The following is a 19,479-nucleotide window of genomic DNA, read 5'->3' on the forward strand; positions in this document are numbered from 1 at the left end:
CTGGGCAGACCACCCCTTAAGAGCCCTCTCTCGCCACGAAATAGTAGGATCATGTGTAATCAACCAGGGAAGACCCAGCACCACCGGATACGCAGGAGAGTCGATCAGATAGAGCTGAATCGTCTCCTCATGACCCCCTGCATCTCCATCCTAAGTGGCACTGTGACCTCCCTAATCAACCCGGATCCTAACGGACGGCTATCTAGGGCATGTACAGGGAAAGGATTATTTACCGGAAGGAGAGGGATCCCTAACTCTACACAGAATTTGCGATCTACAAAATTCCCAGCTGCGCCTGAATCTACTAGCACCTTATGCTGGGAACGAGGTGCAACCTGTGGAAAACAAACAGGTATGGTTATGTGTACGACAGAAAGCTCTGGGTAAGTGGGGCGCCTACTCACCTGGGAGGACTCCCCAATGTGTGGCCTGCCTTCTCTTCCACCAGGAGACCCTCCCCAGCACCTAGCCGCGGTGTGCCCTCCACTGCCACAGTTGGTGCAGGAGACGGCCCCCCTCGGGCTCCTTCTCCTCCGTTCTCTAGCGCCAGCACCTCCGAGCTCCATAGGGCTCGGCTCGGAGTGATCTATGAGAGCCCGCTCATTCCACCCTGCATCTGCCGCTAGAGTCCGGAACTCCAGTGCAAACTTCTGAGCGCTCCTCATCCCCTGCCGGAGGTACAATAGACGCTCCCCCGCCACCTTCCCCTCCGGTGGATGGTCAAACACTGCACGGAAGAGGCGGGAGAACTCCGCATAGGTGATAGTTGCGGCGTCTATTCTCCTCCATTCGGTGTTGGCCCACTCCAACGCCTTGCCGGTGAGACAGGAGATGAGGGCGGAAACGCTCTCGTGTCCCGAGGGCGCCGGGTGTACGGTGGCGAGGTAGAGTTCAACTTGCAACAGGAACCCCTGACACCCGGCAGCGGTGCCGTCGTACGCCCTCGGGAGCGAGAGCCGAATCAAACTGGGTTCCGGAAGTTGGACAGGCGGGCTGACCGATGGTGATGGTGTGGTAGGTGGGGGTGTGGGTACCCCGCTGGTCTCCCATCGATGGAGGGTGTTCATCACTCTGTCCAGAGCGTGCCCGATTTGGTTAATCCTGTCCTCCTGTCCACGAAGGCGCTCCTCGATGATCTCCGTGGGTGCGGTTGCTCCTGCTGATTCCATTGTAATGGTGTGTAATTATGTAAGGGTTGAGTGTAGAGGTAACGTAGAATCACACGCAGGACACACAGAGGTTCGAACAGATGTCTTTAGTGAAGTCCAAGAAACAAGCCAACCACGGCAACAGGCCACAGGCGAACTTTACGCACAATGGTAAGTACAAAATAAATGCGCACGAAGTGCAGGACTCTCTCTAACAAAACGATACAAAGAGAACAGAACAACGAACTAACACAACACGTGACATCGAACAATTACACACTACACCTGACCAAACTCAAGAGAACTAAATAGGACGCATAATGAACACTAACAAGGAACAGGTGTAACAAAACAGACAAAACCAATCAAACATAGAAACATAGAACGGTGGCAGCTAGTACTCCGGAGACGACGACCGCCGAAGCCTGCCCGAACAAGGAGAAGGAGCAGCCTCGGCAGAAACCGTGACAATCCCTCAATGAAAAATGTGCAAATGCTAAATAAATCTAGTTTCTACTCATCCTGTTTGACCTCAGAGTCGGTTTGCCGTGAACTTCACCACAGCAATGATGGTGCCAGGAGGAAGAGCACTGCATTAACAGTTTTCGGAAGGTAGAAGAGTGTTCTTTCCCATCTGTAGAAGAACAACATTGCTTTGAGGACATGACACTATGCAAATTGCAACCAGACAGTGTTAGTTGAAGACTGAGGCATACAGAAGGCATTTATTTTTTTATTTTAAAACAACACAATTTATTCATCCAATAATTAAAATAAATGACCTTTTTGCTTATTGAGTACCGACTAAAGAGGTGGTAGTTTTCACCTACCCCTGGGCTCCATCGTGTGTGTTGTTGACTGGGGCCTGAGAGGTGGAAGAGGACACAGCAGGAACTACAGTTGTGGGTGAGGTCAGAGAGATGTCTTGAGGGGTCAGCTTTTCTGTCAAGGTTCAACAGTTTCTGTATTTCATTTATTAGTGTTTAAGTGACACAATTTCCAATTTTTTATCAATGTATCAAGTATGCAAAATGACTTAAGTTGAATTATGTGAATTTGAAAGACTAATTTCACTATATTTGGTTAAAACTGGTCTCTCATTACTTACTGATGATGGTGTCAGTCTGTGTTGTGGTCAGTTGATTGACAGTGGAGATGGTGATGGTGGAAGTGGGGGTAGGGGTGGTGGTGGAGGCAGGTGTGATACTCTGTGTTGTGGTCAGTTGATTGACAGTGATGTGAATAGGCATCTGTAAGTCACCTCTGGAACACCAGTACCAGCCAGTATCCCCCATATTCAATCCATTCAGAGTCACTGTTAAAATGTGTCTGTTGTTGTTATCAATGGTCTGCTGTGATGTCACTGATGTTCCATCTAAATCACCTGAATATCTTCCCACCAAGGGGACATAGTAGATACCCATCTTACACCACAACCACATCTTAGCCACAGTGTTACTATAGTGACAACAGACAGTGACACTCCCTCCTTCAACTCCAGTCACCTCCTGTTGGTCCACATAGAGTCCTGGAGTACCTGAACACAGAGGTACAGACACAAATTCACCAAGGGAGAAGCAACGCATGTCATATCATAGACAATGATGTACACTGAGTGTACAAAACATTAAGATCACCTGCTTTCTCCATGACATAGACTGACCAGGTGAATCCAGGTGAAAGCTAGTATCCTTTATTGATGTCACTTGTTAAATCCACTTAAATCAGTGTAGATGAAGGAGAGGAGACAGGTTAAATAAGGATTTTTAAGCCTTGAGACCATTGGGACATGGATTCTGTATGTGTGCCATTAAGAGGGTGAATAGGCAAGTGCCTTTGAATAAGCACCGGTTTGAGTGTGTCAAGAACTGCAACGCTGCTGGGTTTTTCACGCTCAACCGTTTCCCATGTGTATCAAGAATAGTCTACCACCCAAAGGATATCCAGCCAACTTCACAAAACTGTGGGAAGCATTGGAGTCAACATGGGCCAGCATCTCTGTGGAACACATTTGACACCTTGTAGAGTCCATGCCCTGACGAATTGAGGCTGTTCTGAGGTCAAAAGGGGGTGCAACTCAATATTAGGAAGGTGTTCCTAATGTTTTGTACACTCAGTGTATACAAACACTAGATTGCTGATGCTATGTATTGGCCAATGAGAGGCTTTGAAGCCACCATCCGCCATATTGGTACTCCTCAGAAGGAGCGGTCTTCAATAGGAAGAATGGAATTCTACAGTATTTCAATTTAATGTCTCAAAGATAATTAATACATCAGCATTTTGTTGTGATTTTGATTTCATTATGCATGGCTTATGAATGTGTTATGAAGTCCTTATGTAGAAACCCTTCATAATAAAGTGTTTCTGTTCTCCACAGTATAACAATGTATACCCACAATGAAAACACACTCCATACATACATTGTATCTGCCTATATGTATAGCCATGTAAATACATTGTATTTAGAGCCTTAAAACAGTCTTCCCCAAATCAATAGCTACATAGCTGTGTCATACTGAACAAATAAAAAAACAGTGTGATTGAGGAGAGGTATGGGGAGCTAACCTGTGGTAACTGACAGGTGCAAGTATGTATGTTGATCTCTTCCTGTAGTCTCCACAGCACACCAGTAATACCCAGAGTCCTCTGGCTGCAGGTCAGTCATGGTAACAGAGAAGATTCTTCGGGTGACATCATCAGAGATTGACACCGTCCCAGATATCTTTGGTTGGTCTGTGCGTACTAGAGCAGATCAAGAATTCCAGTAATCTCCTTGACACCAGTATTTGACATATTCTATGTATCTCAGATTATAGCGACATGGGATGGTGATGGAGTTTCCTGTCTTCACAGACACCTTACTCACTGTGGACACACCGTACTCCCCTGCCTGGGTACCTGCAGACACAGCAACAGAAAACACATTTAGACTCAGTCCTTTCGGTCAACTGGTAAGGTGGTCTACCAATTACCCATTCAGGTGGACAAGGACAACAGTCGGAGTGAGTAGTGCACAAAATGGCTGGTATGGCAGGGATGAGTGTGGGCTGAATATGTAGGCTAGCTAATATTTTGTCTGACTTCAAGCAGCAGCGCACTGAACCATGAGACTTTTTCACTTCATAAAAACATTTTACCCTTACCTGAGAGTCTGGAGAAGAGGAGGAGGAGGAGGGAGAGATGAAGAGCCATGGGTGGTTTGTGTTTCTGTGTTATAGTACCTGTACACAAATGTATGTGTCAAGGACAGAGGCACCAAAGACAATGACTCCTATACACATCACTGTCTGTACCCCTCATTCTGCTTCTGTTAAAGTGAACATTCCCCTGATTGGCTGGTAACAATACATTCTGTGGATCAGTCATTACAATTGATATGATTTGATTTATTCAAATTAATTGATTTCAATTCTTTATTTATGTACTTACTTGATGTATTTGTTCCCAATAAAGTTAGACCAATATCTCCACAGACCAGACCAAAAATCAGCTTCAAAGTAAACCCATGATTAGACTTCCAGTCTATGTGATTTTAAGGTGTTTTGCCAAAATCCAGATATGAACCCTCTCTGTCTTCAAAAGAATTAGACTAGAAAGGAATAGAAATAGAAACAATAAACGTTGTCCAGGAAATAAACCCTGGTCATAGACACAGCTCCAAACCACATTGTCCTGTAAGGTAGCGGATCAGCAGTAGCTCAGGAAGCTGCTGTACCACAAGACTACAGGTTTCAGGTTAACTCAATGCATTACATGTTGATAAAAGACTGCTTAGCTAAACTGTAGGGTTGGTTGGCAGTGGCTGGTATGGTGTCACCATTGGTTTATTTGACAAAAAGGTTGTTGGAGTTCCAGAATCCAGTGAGGAATATTTGCAGTGCGGGACAAAAACAGGAAAACCACACCAAAAAATTACAAATTTGAAAAACACGAGACTAGACTTCAACTTGGTTTTCAGTCGATACCCATATGTCTTGGGCTCTAAACGTTACATGCTTCTGCATCAAAGGTTCATTGCCGCGTTCACGTGCTGTCGGATTTCTTTGAAATTCCTAGTTCCGACTGGGAATTTTCACATGAAAAACCCTCCAAGTCGGAATTACCAGGGGAAACCGAGAAAATGTTGCTGCCCAAGTTGTCAAGTTGTCAAGTTTCACCACTGACCTTTTAACCTTTTCAACCAAAGGATGACAACAAATACGTTTTTGACCACTACAGCCTCATCAGAATGTATAATGTAGCTAGTTTGACCATATTGTCAATGTTAAGTAAGCTAGCTAAACTCTTATTAGTTGAAGAATTGTTTCCGACCAAATCACTAAAAAGCACATGAATGAAACAAAGATGTATTTCCGACACCACAACTAGGAAATAGGAAGTTCTGATGAGCACGTGAATGCAGCATTTCATGGTCGTCACTAGCTTCCATAGCCACAAAGTCATAAACCCCGCCCATTTCTACAATTGATGTTCTTAAAATTCTATTTTAAACCTAACCTTAACCCTAACCTAACCACACTGCTAACCTTATGCCTAACCTTAAATAAAATGTTGACTTTGTGGCTGTGGAATCTGACTCGGTGGCTATGGAAGCTAGTGGAATCTGCTTATCATGGTCTGCCCGCGACTCCAGGTCCGGGACGAGCTCTACCCCAGCCTATAAATTGCCATAGCCCCTCCTACGGAAAAAATCAAATTCAATAAAGAAACTATACATTCAAAATTGCTAAAAATATTCTAAAAAACATAATAAAAGGTGCCATAAATTAATCAAAGTAAATGTTTACAGAAACCAACTTAAGGTACTTAAACAGTAACATATGATAAATGCCCCACTGTTCATCAATTCCCCTGCCCTGTACTTTAACAGATTTGGTTTGAACCCCGGGAACCCCTCCACAATTGTCCTTTGACTCTCCACTCGGGTTAATAATTCATTTTGGGCAGACGGAGACCAGGACACGTGAATGTTCAATGGCGACCACAAACAGTTCTGATTTTGTATATAGGTTCAGAACCTTTATGAAACAGCAGAGTTGAAAAATATATAGCAAATATAAATCAAAACTGGATGGTCTTCAGAGATAGATAGGATGGGTTGAGGGTAGCTGAAGGATGGGACTAAAAACAAACAAAAGAGAGCTATTGTAAAATATACTGTGTCCGTAAAATGTATATAGTTTGTATAAGCTGGAAGTAGAAGCTTAAGTGTTGTTGTCCCTTAGTTTACTGGAAAGAGGAGACAGAGGGCTGTGAGACAGAGGTTTAATCCTTGATACATGAAAAGAGGGATGTATACGGAGGGTGCTGGGCTAAGAATCTTAGAGATGGGGAAAGGGCCGATATAACGGGGGGAGAGTTTGCGGAACTCCACCCGGAGGGGCAGATCCCGAGTGGTCCGCCATACCCTCTGCCCGAGACGACAATGGGGAGCCGGAGTCCGATGGCGGTCCTCCTGTCGTCCATACCTGGAGGTGGTCTTGAGAAGAGCATACCGGGCTCTCTTCCAGGTACGGCGACAGTGGCGGATGGACATCTGGGCCGAGGGTATGCTGACCTTGTCCTCTTGCTCAGGGAAGAGCGGGGGCTGATATCCCATCGAACACCCGAAAGGTGAGAGACCAGTGACTGAGCAGGGAAGGTTGTTGCGGGCATACAGTGGGGAAAAAATGTATTTAGTCAGCCACCAATTGTGCAAGTTCTCCCACTTAAAAAGATGAGAGAGGCCTGTAATTTTCATCATAGGTACACGTCAACTATGACAGACAAATTGAGATTTTTTTTCTCCAGAAAATCACATTGTAGGATTTGTAATGAATTTATTTGCAAATTATTGGTGAAAATAAGTATTTGGTCACCTACAAACAAGCAAGATTTCTGGCTCTCACAGACCTGTAACTTCTTCTTTAAGAGGCTCCTCTGTCCTCCACTCGTTACCTGTATTAATGGCACCTGTTTGAACTTGTTATCAGTATAAAAGACACCTGTCCACAACCTCAAACAGTCACACTCCAAACTCCACTATGGCCAAGACCAAAGAGCTGTCAAAGGACACCAGAAACAAAATTGTAGACCTGCACCAGGCTGGGAAGACTGAATCTGCAATAGGTAAGCAGCTTGGTTTGAAGAAATCAACTGTGGGAAAAAAATTATTAGGAAATGGAAGACATACAAGACCACTGATATCTCCCTCGATCTGGGGCTCCACGCAAGATCTCACCCCGTGGGGTCAAAATGATCAAAAGAACAGTGAGCAAAAATCCCAGAACCACACGGGGGGACCTAGTGAATGACCTGCAGAGAGCTGGGACCAAATGAACAAAGCCTACCATCAGTAACACACTACGCCGCCAGGGACTCAAATCCTGCAGTGCAAGACGTGTCCCCCTGCTTAAGCCAGTACATGTCCAGGCCCGTATGAAGTTTGCTAGAGTGCATTTGGATGATCCAGAAGAGGATTGGGAGAATGTCATATGGTCAGATGAAACCAAAATATAACTTTTTGGTAAAAACTCAACTCGTCGTGTTTGGAGGACCAAGAATGCTGAGTTGCATCCAAAGAACACCATACCTACTGTGAAGCATGGGGGTGGAAACGTCATGCTTTGGGGCTGTTTTTCTGCAAAGGGACCAGGACCACTGATCCGTGTAAAGGAAAGAATGAATGGAGCCATGTATCGTGAGATTTTGAGTGAAAACCTCCTTCCATCAGCAAGGGCATTGAAGATGAAACGTGGCTGGGTCTTTCAGCATGACAATGATCCCAAACACACCGCCCGGGCAACGAAGGAGTGGCTTCGTAAGAAGCATTTCAAGGTCCTGGAGTGGCCTAGTCAGTCTCCAGATCTCAACCCCATAGAAAATCAGTTGAAAGTCAGAGTTGAAAGTCCGTGTTGCCCAGCGACAGCCCCAAAACATCACTGCTCTAGAGGAGATCTGCATGGAGGAATGGGCCAAAATACCAGCAACAGTGTGTGAAAACCTTGTGAAGACTTACAGAAAACGTTTGACCTGTGTCATTGCCAACAAAGCGTATATAACAAAGTATTGAGAAAGTTTTGTTATTGACCAAATACTTATTTTCCACCATAATTTGTAAATACATTCATAAAAAATCCTACAATGATTTTTCTCTTATTTTGTGTGTCATAGTTGACGTGTACCTATGATGAAAATTACAGGCCTCTCTCATCTTTTTAAGTGGGAGAACTTGCACAATTGGTGGCTGACTAAATACTTTCCCCCCCCACTGTATTCCACCCACACGAGTTGCTGGCTCCAGGAGGTGGGGTTGGCAGAGACGAGGCAACGAAGAGTCGTCTCCAGATCCTGATTGGCTCCCTCCGACTGGCCGTTAGATTGGGGGTGAAAACAGGAGGACAGGCTGGCCGATGCCCCAATGAGGGTGCAGAACGCCTTCCAGAACCAGAACGAAAACAGAGGACCGCGATCGGAGACCACCGGAAGTCCATGGATCCGGAAGACGTGCTGCACCATGAGCTGGGCCATTTCCTTGGCTGAGGGTGACTTGGGAAGGGGAATGCAGTGGGCGGCTTTGGAAAACCTATCCACCAATGTGAGGATAGTGGTTTTGCCATCTGATGGAGGGAGACCCTTGACGAAGTCCAGGGATATATGGGACTAGGTGCGGTGAGGAACGGGAAGAGGTTGAAGGAGGCCAGCCGGAGCTTGCCTTAGAATTTTATTCTGAGTACACACAGTGCAGGCGATGATGAACATGGAGACGTCATGAACCAAGGTGGGCCACCAAAAAAGTAGTCGTACAAAGGTCAGGGTCCGACGGGAGCCAGGATGGCTGGCCAGTCGGGAGGAATGAGCCCATTCCAGAACTGGGGAACAGGCAGAGTCCGGGACAAACATCTGGGTAACCGGGCCCCCTCCCCGGGGTCCGGCTGGGAACACTGCGCCTCACGGACCTGGTTCTCTATACCCCAGACGAATGCAGCCGCGAGACAAGAGTTAGGGTAGGGCGGTCTCAGGATCCATTGGTGTAGCAGAGGGGCTTTAGAGGCGTGAAAGCTCATCCGGCTTCACATTCTTGGATCCCGGGCTGAATGTGTTAGATTAATTTGGATTTTAAGAATAATGACTAAAGAATTTCACCCCAAACACAGTATAAATGTTGGAATTATCATGTAGTGTCAACCCACTAACAGCTGTACTAACCATTCAAGGGGGAAGGCGGGAACTGTTTAAGAAAGCCACCTAAAGGTGGGAGGAGCATAGTGCCTTTGTTTGTCAAGGGGTATAAAAACAGTATGTTTGTGTTTTTGACCAGAGCTCTCCATGAATAAATATACCGATAATTACTTGTGGATTGTGGACCTTGAATCATTGATGATTAAAACCAGAGCTTTACAACCTCTGGTAATGATTCAAGCTTAGGGTGAATTAGAGATAGAAATTCACATGACAGAATGAGATGGTGAAGTTGAACCGAGTGAATAGCAGGGCCTGTCGAGATTGCCTGGAGTTGAGGCGCTTGGCGGTGTGGAGATATTCCAGGTTCTTGTGATCCATCCACACTATGAAAGGGTGTTCCTTCCTCTCTAACCAGTGCCTCCACTCCTCTAACGCCATCTTAACCGTGAAGAGTTCTCAGTTACCCGCGTCGTAATTCCTTTCAGTGGTGTTGAGACGATGGGAGAAGAAAGTGCAGGGATGCAACATTTGGTCTTGGGCCGAACGCTGGGACAGGACAGACCCCAATCTGATGTCCAAGGCGTCGACCTCCAACACGAACTGCCGGGACTGATCCGGATGGATTAGGATGGGGGCGGTTGTGAATCGGTGCTTGAGGTCCAAGAACGCCCGGTCTGCAGCTGGAGACCACGTGATCGGGACCTTGGGAGAGGTGAGTGCTGAAAAACATGGAGGACATGTTCTTGAGCCAAGCGGCAAAAAACGAGAATGTCATTGAGGTAGACGAACACGAACTGGTTCAACATGTCACGGAGAACATTGTTAACCATGGCCTGGAACACTGCAGGAGCGTTGGTCAGTCTGAATGGCATAACAAGGTATTTGTAGTGCCTGCTAGCCGTGTTAAAGGATGTCTTCCACTCGTCCCCTTCCCGTATCCTTACCAGATGGTAGGCGTTCAGGAGGTCCAACTTGGAGAAGATGGTAGCCCCCTGGAGAGACTCAAAAGCCGAGGCGATGAGGTGAAGTGGGTAACGTTTTTTAACCGTGATGTCATTCAGGCCCGGTAGTCGATACGCAGGCGCAAGGTTTTGTCCTTCTTCTCCACAAAGAAAAACCCTGTGCCGGCGGGGGAGGCAGAATGACGGATACACCCTGCAGCCAGGGAGTCCTCAATGTATGTTTCCATCGCCTTGGTCTCCGGACCCGACAGGGAATAGAGCCACCCCTGAGGCGTTGCAGTGCCCGGGAGAAGGTCAATGGCGCAGTCATAGGGCCGAAGCGGAGGAAGTGAGGTGGCACGGGCCTTGCTGAAAACCTCCCGGATGTCCTGGTATTCCATGGGAATGGCGAAAATGTCAGAGACTTTACCCAAGCCTGCAGGAAGACGTCCCAGGGCATGCTGCGCCTACTTCAGGCATTGAGCATGGCAGAATGCGGTCCAACCATTGATCGAACCCACAGTCCAGTCCACAAGGGGATTGTGTCTTTGGAGCCATGAAAACCCCAACACAACGGGTACCTGAGGGGATTCGATAAGTAGAAACTGGATCGTCTCGCGTTGGTTGCCTGACACTCGCAGGTTGATAGGAACCATGTTGTGGGTGACTCTGCCAATAGAACGCTCATCCAGCGCTCCGACGTCCATGGGAATGGAGAGGGTTTGAGTGGGGATTCCCAACTCTGACACAAGGGTAGCGTCCATAAAACTCTTGTCGGCCCCAGAGTCAATGAGTACCGGGAGAGATTTGGACCGGTCACCGCACAGCAGGATGGCATGGAGAGGGGTACGAGTAATGGATAAACTAAATGCATGCTCTTCAACCGAACGCTGCTTGCACCCGCCCACCCGACTAGAATCACTACTCTCGACGGGTCTGACCTAGAGTATGTGGACAACTACACATATCTAGGTGTCTGGTTAGACTGTAAACTCTCCTTCCAGACTCACATTAAGAATCTCCAATCCAAAGTTAAATCTAGAATCGGTTTCCCATTTCGCAACAAAGCCTCCTTCACTCATGCTGCCAAACATGCCCTCGTAAAACTGACTATCCTACCGATCCTTGACTTCGGCGATGTCATTTACAAAATAGCCTCCAACACTCTACTCAGCAAATTGGATGTAGTCTATCACAGTGCCATCCGTTTTGTCTCCAAAGCCCCATATAATACCCACCACTGTGACCTGTACGCTCTTGTTGGCTGGTCCTCACTACATATTCGTCGCCAAACCCACTGGCTCCAGGCCATCTATAAATCACTGCTAGGCAAATCCCTGCCTTATCTTAGCTCATTGGTCACCATAGCAACACCCACCCGTAGTCTGCGCTCCAGCAGGTATATCTCACTGGTCATCCCCAAAGCCAACACCTCCTTTGGCCGCAATTCCTTCCAGTTCTCTGCTGCCAATGACTGGAACAAATTGCAAAAATCTCTGAAGCTGGAGACACTTATCTCCCTCACTAACTTTAAGCATCAGTTGTCAGAGCACCTTACCGATCACTGCACCAGTACACAGCCCATCTGAAATTAGCCCGCCCAACTACCTCATCCCTATATTGTTATTTATTTTGCTAATTTGTACCCCAGTATCTCTATTTGCACATCATCTCTTGCACATCTATCATTCCAGTGTTAATACTAATTGTAATTATTTTGCACTATAGCCTATTTATTGCCTTACCTCCATAACTTGCTACATTTGCACACACTGTATATATATGTATTTGTCATGAACCCTGCTTCCTGAGTCGGTTCCTGCCTGTGTTGCCATTTTTCTGCTCGGAATCTCCAGTTTCCTGAGGGTTCGTGAACGCTCCCGGCCTGGTTGCCGGGCGACGTTGCTAGGCGGGAGATCTCCCAATTAACCGCACCTGCATCTCATCAGCGGTCTGCACACCTGGTCCTGATCCTCACCCTTCTTAAGCCCTGACCTGACATCCATTCCCTGCCGGATCGTTAGCCATGAACAGTATGTTTGTCAGTGTATCAGCCTTGGAGTTTCTAGCGTTAGTTTTGTTGTTTTGCACCTTGTTGGCTTGCCGTGTACTTACCTCCGTTTTGTTTCTATCTGCAGTCAATCTCCCGGAACCTGCCGAGCCATTCTTGGATCTACCACTGCACCTCCACCAACTCATCTCCGCCGTCCGCTCTGTCCCCTGGATTATTCTACATCGTTTTTTTTTAAATCTGTTAAATAAATACTCACCTTCATTTCAACTCACCTTGTCCTGGTCTGCTTCTGGGTTCTGGCTTAGTAAACCGTGACAGTATTTCTGTTGTATTTTTGACTTTGTTTTGTTTTACCCCATATGTAACTCTGTGTTGTTGTTTTTATTGCACTGCTTTGCTTTATCTTGGCCAGGTCGCAGTTGTAAATGAGAACTTTTTCTCAACTGGTTTACCTGGTTAAATAAAGGTGAAATAAAAAAAATAAAAAAATAAAATGGGAGACTGGACATTCTCCGTAATGGCCACCAGTGTACTCATACCTCCTGATGAGCCGGGTCTTTTTACAGGACAGGTATAAATATAATGACAGCCCTATGTGTTCAGTCTGTGTAACCATTCGGCAGGAGACAATCTAGCTCTGCCAAGTTGCATTGGCGAGTCAGCAACCCTCTGTGATTTCTGAGAGAACTCGGGTGACATCGGATTCACTCGGAAGTGTAGACTTTGGAGAATTCCGGGATTCCTTGGAGGCGAGGTGGAAATTGAGGACGTGCGAGGGCAACCGGAACAGAAGATGAGGGAGTACTGGGAGAGAAAAGCCTGGCAGGTTCCAGAATCTCCAGCATAGCGCTCCGGAGGTAAGCAAGGTTCTCGGGACACCGTGGTAGGCTGGGAAGAAATGCCGCTGGTGGCGGGGTTGCTGAGAGTCTGGGGGATTAAAGTAGTGGCTGCTGCCTAATAGACAATCTGCTGACTTTCTCCGGCAATGTATGGAAAGCACAGCCGTGGCATTCAGCCAAGGTCTGGAATCCTTCCATAAGGTTGTGAAGTAACTCCTCGTGTCTTGCAATGGTGGCTCAGTGGGAGGAGACGGCGTCGCAGAGCTTGTCCGAGTCTGCTGGGTCAGCCAGTTTGTACTATCAGGAATCAGGATAAGACCCATATGCAAACAGTTCAAATCATAGATGTTTATTACAAAACAGTGGGCAGGCAAACGACAGGTCAAGGGCAGGCAGAGGTCAGTAATCCAGGGCAGAGTCAATAAGGTAGAGAACGGCAGGCAGGCTCAGGGTCAGGTCAGGCAGAGGTTTGTAAACCAGGTCAGAGTCAGATAGGTCCAGGACAGCAGGCATGCTCGGAGTCAGGACAGGTAGAATAGGTCAGAACCGGGAGAACTAGAAAACAGGGACTAGAGAGAATAGAAGTACGGGAAAAACACGAAACAAGACAAACTGGCAACAGACAAACAGAAAACACAGGTAGAAATGCACAGGGGATACTGGGGAAAATGGGCTACACCTGGAGGGGGATGGAGACAAGCACAAGACAGGTGAAACAGATCAGGGTGTGTTGTGGAAAATAACCACTATACATTATTACAAATAAGGTCTTACAGAGTTTTTGTTGAATCAAGAAATGACTTTATTAAAGTTTTCAACAAAGCCAATACCAGTCTGCAGAGGGGCACACATCCTTAAGGTCTCCCCCCATCTTATATAGTCCTCTTCAGTTTTCCCGCTCTTTTATTGCTCCGCCCACTTCCTTTGTCCCTGAGGACGGCTGAACTATTACTCCAACCAATCACCCGCTCCCCTGTCTTGCACACACACTCATGTTTAGTTTAAACATGACAAGGCCCTAAATTACACAAACCTCACCCCCTCATGCTGTAATCAATCAAGAAGATACCAAGGAGACAAAGGTCTAGCCCAAACTCTATTCAACCCTGGTGCTGCTCCCTTCACTGTGTTTGAAGAGAGAGACAAAAACAAACGGCCCAATTCAGTTAGCCACAAAGAATGTTAACTATATGTTCATGATTAACTCAATTTTATCTGATAATCCATTAAAAATACACATCAGGTGTGACAGATGTCCATTGTGCAATATAGACAGTATAGTACATTTTATTATCGCAGTACAGTATTTATTATACATAGTAGCTACTATACTATACTATCTATACTTTTGATCATGATTAGTTACAGGCATAGAACAATTAATTAGGTGAGAGAAATAAGATGATGATGTAAAAAACAAGTGACAGGGGTAAAAGGTGGGTGACACATAACTACTATAACAGATAGTGTATGGGGTGACAATAACACTAACACAGCAGACTGTCTTCAGTAGTTTATGGACACAAAATGATAGAGGGGTCTTTCTGGGGTGGGTTAAGAGGTATGACAGAAGCATATTGGAGGCAGATAGATGTTGAGACCCAGGAGAGGGGAGTGGGCTGTCCTTCCAGGATAAGGACTCCACCAAGGTCACTCAGTCAGTCACTGCTGTGCTGCTGCTGCCCTCTGCTGGAGAGAACGTGTAACATTCAGTCACATTCACTGTGGTGACATTACCAATAATAATAATAATATGCCATTTAGCAGACGCTTTATCCAAAGCGACTTACAGTCATGTGTGCATACATTTTTACGTATGGGTGGTCCTGGGGATCGAACCCACTACCTTGGCGTTACAAGCGTCATGCTCTACCAATTGAGCTACAGAGGACCAATAGATACAGATCTAGGATCAGCTTCCCCTCCCCCAATCTAGGATCAGCTTCCCCTCCCCCAATACATGTACATTTATCTATTGCTTGTTCCAAGACAGAAAATTATACTGTAAATACAATTGTTTTCTAAAACAGATGCAAACAGCCATAATGTTGTCTAAGACCAACGATGCATGTGGCCATATGTTGACCTTCTATTCTGTCCTGAACTGATCAGGCATCACAGTGCTGTACATCACGTCATGGTGGCTGTCTGGGTTTGGGCTCGGAGAAATGGACAGCACAGAAGGTAAACATATGGCTACATGCATAGGAAGACAGAGTATTGGAACTTCAGATACTCAGCTCAACACTGCAGGGATTAGAGAGAGAGAGAGAGAGAGAGAGAGAGAGAGAGAGAGAGAGAGAGAGAGAGAGAGAGAGAGAGAGAGAGAGAGAGAGAGAGAGAGAGAGAGAGACAGAGAGAGAGAGAGAGAGAGAGAGAGAGACAGAGAGAAAGAGAGAGAGAGAGAACCCAAGCTCACACTGCAGAGATGGAGTGATTGGTACTAGTCCAAGATCTCAAGAGATGTCAATTACTTCTGAGTTTGTTATAGTACAATAATACCTCTGAATGGATTTCTTATAGACAATTCCTCTAAATACTTTCTGTCATTCAAGATAAATCACAAGCAAGCAATATACTGTTGTTCACAATGACAATACGTTTTGTATTTTTCTAAACTATTCTCGTTTTTACATTCACATAAAATGACTACTTACTATACTTTGTCCACATCTTCCATGTGACTAGGATACCAGCTGTCACCACCACCAACATGCCCCAAGGAATCAGTAGGACTTTCACATCTATGGACCTGATGGATTACATAGAACAACTTTAATTAAAAATACAATTAAATTAGATCATTATAAATGTATCATTTGTGAAAGCGATAATTTGTTGTTTGCAATGTTGTGATAAATGGAACAATTATTTAGCTATTCACATGTGTGGAAGTTTACATTATTATTATTGAGATTATTACTATACAAATAATGTTGTTTTTAAAGTGTGCAACTTGTCCTTCAAAATGAGTGAGAATAACACCAACATTGCTGCTACGTCTCACAAGGCAACCACAGAGATGTTCTACCAAGACGAAGTGCTAACAGTCTCTATATGCATTTAGGGAGGGTATTTGGTTAGCTTTAACTGTTGTAGTGTATGATAAAATTGTAAAGTTTCTTTGTGTTCATATTATCAGCCAATTGCCATAATATGTGGGATAATACAACTGAATGAGTGATAATAACCTCTGGTGGACGTCCTCCATGTTCCCATCAGCTCCTTGACTTGTGTTGTCAATCTGAACAGGCTCAGCAGTTGGAGAGACAGAGGGTTGTTGATTGGTTGGAGCTTGGTTTGCTGTGATGTAAAACAACAATGGCATCAATGAAATTACTGGTATACCAGATAGTCAGGTTGTATAGCAACATCACATTCATAGTCAATATTCCAATTTGTTTCAGATGATGAAACAAAGTGAATCTGCTGTCAAGGATTATGAAAACAGTAGCAGATTTTCACTGACTATCAGCTATGTCAGGAAGTAAATCATGGAATAAATACATATTTTCAGGGTGATACTAATGTAAGAAAATTACATCATTTTGATGTGAAGTAACTATGGATATTAAACTATTTTTGTGACCCAAACATAATGTACTTACTGATAGCAGTGATGATTTGTGTTGCAGTATGTTGACTGACAGTGATGTGAACAGGCATCTCTAGTTCTCCCACTTCACACCAATACCAGTCAGTGTTCTCCATCTTCAGTCCACTCATAGTCACTGTTGAGACTGTTCTGTTGTTGGCCAGACTGATATCCTTTAATGTCACTGATGTTCCATGTAAAGTCCCAGAATACGACACACAATCACCACCCATCCTGCACCACTTTATATCTCCGGAGTTACTATAGTAACAACGGACAGTGACACTCCCTCCTTCAACTCCAGTCACTTCCTGTTGGTCCACATAGAGTCCTGGAGTACCTGAACACAGAGGTACAGACACCAAAGAAAGAACTCAGCAGCAGAACTTTATTTCTAGTAAGTATTTTATTATTAATATTATTTTAAAAAATGTTTTAAAACCGACCACTGCAGAGTTTAAATAAAGTTTACACCACAATCTACATACAAAGAACATAAAGTATTCTTCAGGTCAACTTGAACAATAATGGTGATACCAGTTACCAGACAAGGAACCAGTTACCAGGAAATTAAATGAGAACACCAGTCATTTAGTTTGTGGAAGCAGGCTATATCTGATTGTCTCATCATTACTGAGAACTACCTATTCTACTTTACTGAATTGTAAGAGTTGCAGGGATCTTACCTGGAGTGACATATAGGTAGAACCATTGTATCATGATATCTGATCCTCCATTGATCTCCACAACACACCTGTAAGTCATAGAGTCCTCTTGCTCCAGATCAGTCATGGTCACAGTGAAGACTCTCTGGTTGATGTCATCAGAGATTGAGGCATTACCACTGCTCTTAGGATGGTCACTGCGTACTAGAGAGGAGCAACTATTCCAATCATACCCTTTACACCAGTATTTCACATGATTTATGTAATACTGATCATAGTGACATGGGATGGTAATGGAGCCTCCGGCCTGCACAGACACATACCTCACTGTGAACACATCAACACAAAACACAGTTAGGTTGGAATTCAACAGAATCTGCACTGCAGAATAAAAATCCCATTGCTTATACACTATAAAACAGCTTGTTAATGATTTAGATTTATTACACCCTGTTTACAGTGAATTGACCCACTGGACTTCAGCCCTTTATAGAAACATGTTACACATACCTGCTGAGACTCTGTAGAGGATGAGGAAGAGGAGGAGGAGGAGGAGGAGGGAGAGATGAAGAGCCATGTTTATGGTTTCAGTCTGCCTGGTATATTATATGATACCTGAGCACAAGTGTGTGTCAAGGACGAAGGCAACAGCCAGAATGACTCTACTTCCTAAAGTTAATAGACTTCACTGTCTGTAACTCTCTTCCTGCTTCTGTTTGTGTGTACATGGCCCCCTCAGTGGCAGATAGCAACTATTGCAGTGTATAGACTAGTTTAACCCCAAAATCTAAAATATATTTCAGTTTTCTCTAAGGGTTTTGGGACCAAAAGTCACTACTATCCTGTTACCCTCTACTGAAAAATAGACTGCTAATGATTACAAATATTCGATAATTTGGCGACATACACCACATTGGCAAATTCAATATTTCAGTATATAAGAAACTATATGATAAATGTTCTCAATGTGCTAGACATTGATAAATTTGAGGGGTCATGTGCTACAGAGATGTAGTGATGGGGACTAGACCAAGACCTCCACAAACTCTCACTTTAAACCAGGTCAGGGTTCAGGGTCCTCCGGACCACAACCCATTCTGATGTGGTTTTACGTTCAACAAGAACGCTCTCTGTCTCTCTCCCACTTCTTTTAAAGATTTTAGTAATAATTTTACCCGACCGGAGGTCGAATCATGCATCCTACGAAACATGACCTGCCATGCCGCGCTGCTTCTTAACACCTGCTCGCTTAATCCGGAAGCCAGCCGCACCAATATGTCGGAGGAAACACCATTCAACTGACGACTGAGGTCAGCTTGCAGGCGGCAGTCCCACCACAAGGAGTCGCTAGAGCGCGATGAGCCAAGGAAAGCCTCCGGGCCAAACCCTGCCCTTGCCCAGACGACGCTGGGTCAATTGTGCACCGCCCTATGGGACTCCCGCTCATGGCTGGCTGTGACACAGCCTGGGATTAAACCCCAGGCAGTAGTGACACCTCAAAACTGCAGTGCAGTGCCTTTGACTGCTGCGCCAATTGGGAGGCCCCTTTATCCCTCTTCTATACAGGAAATGAACCCTTTGTCATGTACAGCTCATAACCACAGATGTCCTCCAAGCCAAAGTGTTAAAGTTAGTTCAGGAAGCTGCATTACCAGAATGCTACAAGTTTCAGCTAAACTCATTCCATGACGTCATGTTCAATACTGAGCTTTGTGTTCTACTGTTGGCTCCAACACAGCAACTACTTCACACTCAAACTCACACTAAAACTCACTTTTTTTTGTTGCTTTGGTACAATTTTCATACATATGTGGAAATATTTCACAACTCTTAGTACAAAACTCAATACAGATCATGAAAAAGTAAAAAAATTAAAAACTTTAAGCACATTTTCAATTGACTAAGTACAACACACAATATCACATAGTAACTTACCAGTGTTTCATCTAAAAACACCTTTCATATAAAGTAATTGCCTTTCACAATGCAATGCTCACAATACATTTCATATGATTCTCTTCTCATTTCTTTAAAAACATTTGACAATCACCTAATTCAACGGTGCTTAATGATTAATGACTTAACAGTTTGGTAGACCTATAGATTTTAAA

At 44.9% G+C, this 19,479-nt stretch overlaps 1 protein-coding gene across 1 annotated transcript; it reads right to left on the reverse strand.

Annotated features, from left to right (window-relative positions):
* Positions 1-16,684: 16,684 nt before the first annotated feature.
* LOC123483444 (polymeric immunoglobulin receptor-like) lies at positions 16,685-17,945 on the reverse strand. The gene is made up of 3 exons (XM_045213429.1): positions 17,875-17,945; positions 17,390-17,691; positions 16,685-17,043 (listed from the first exon to the last, which is right to left on the reverse strand). The coding sequence occupies exons 1-3, from the start codon at positions 17,943-17,945 to the stop codon at positions 16,685-16,687; spliced, it is 732 nt and encodes a 243-aa protein (XP_045069364.1).
* Between the last annotated feature and the right edge of the window lie 1,534 nt (positions 17,946-19,479).

This window comes from Coregonus clupeaformis, unplaced genomic scaffold, assembly GCF_020615455.1.
Source record: "Coregonus clupeaformis isolate EN_2021a unplaced genomic scaffold, ASM2061545v1 scaf0111, whole genome shotgun sequence".
NCBI lineage: Eukaryota > Metazoa > Chordata > Actinopteri > Salmoniformes > Salmonidae > Coregonus > Coregonus clupeaformis.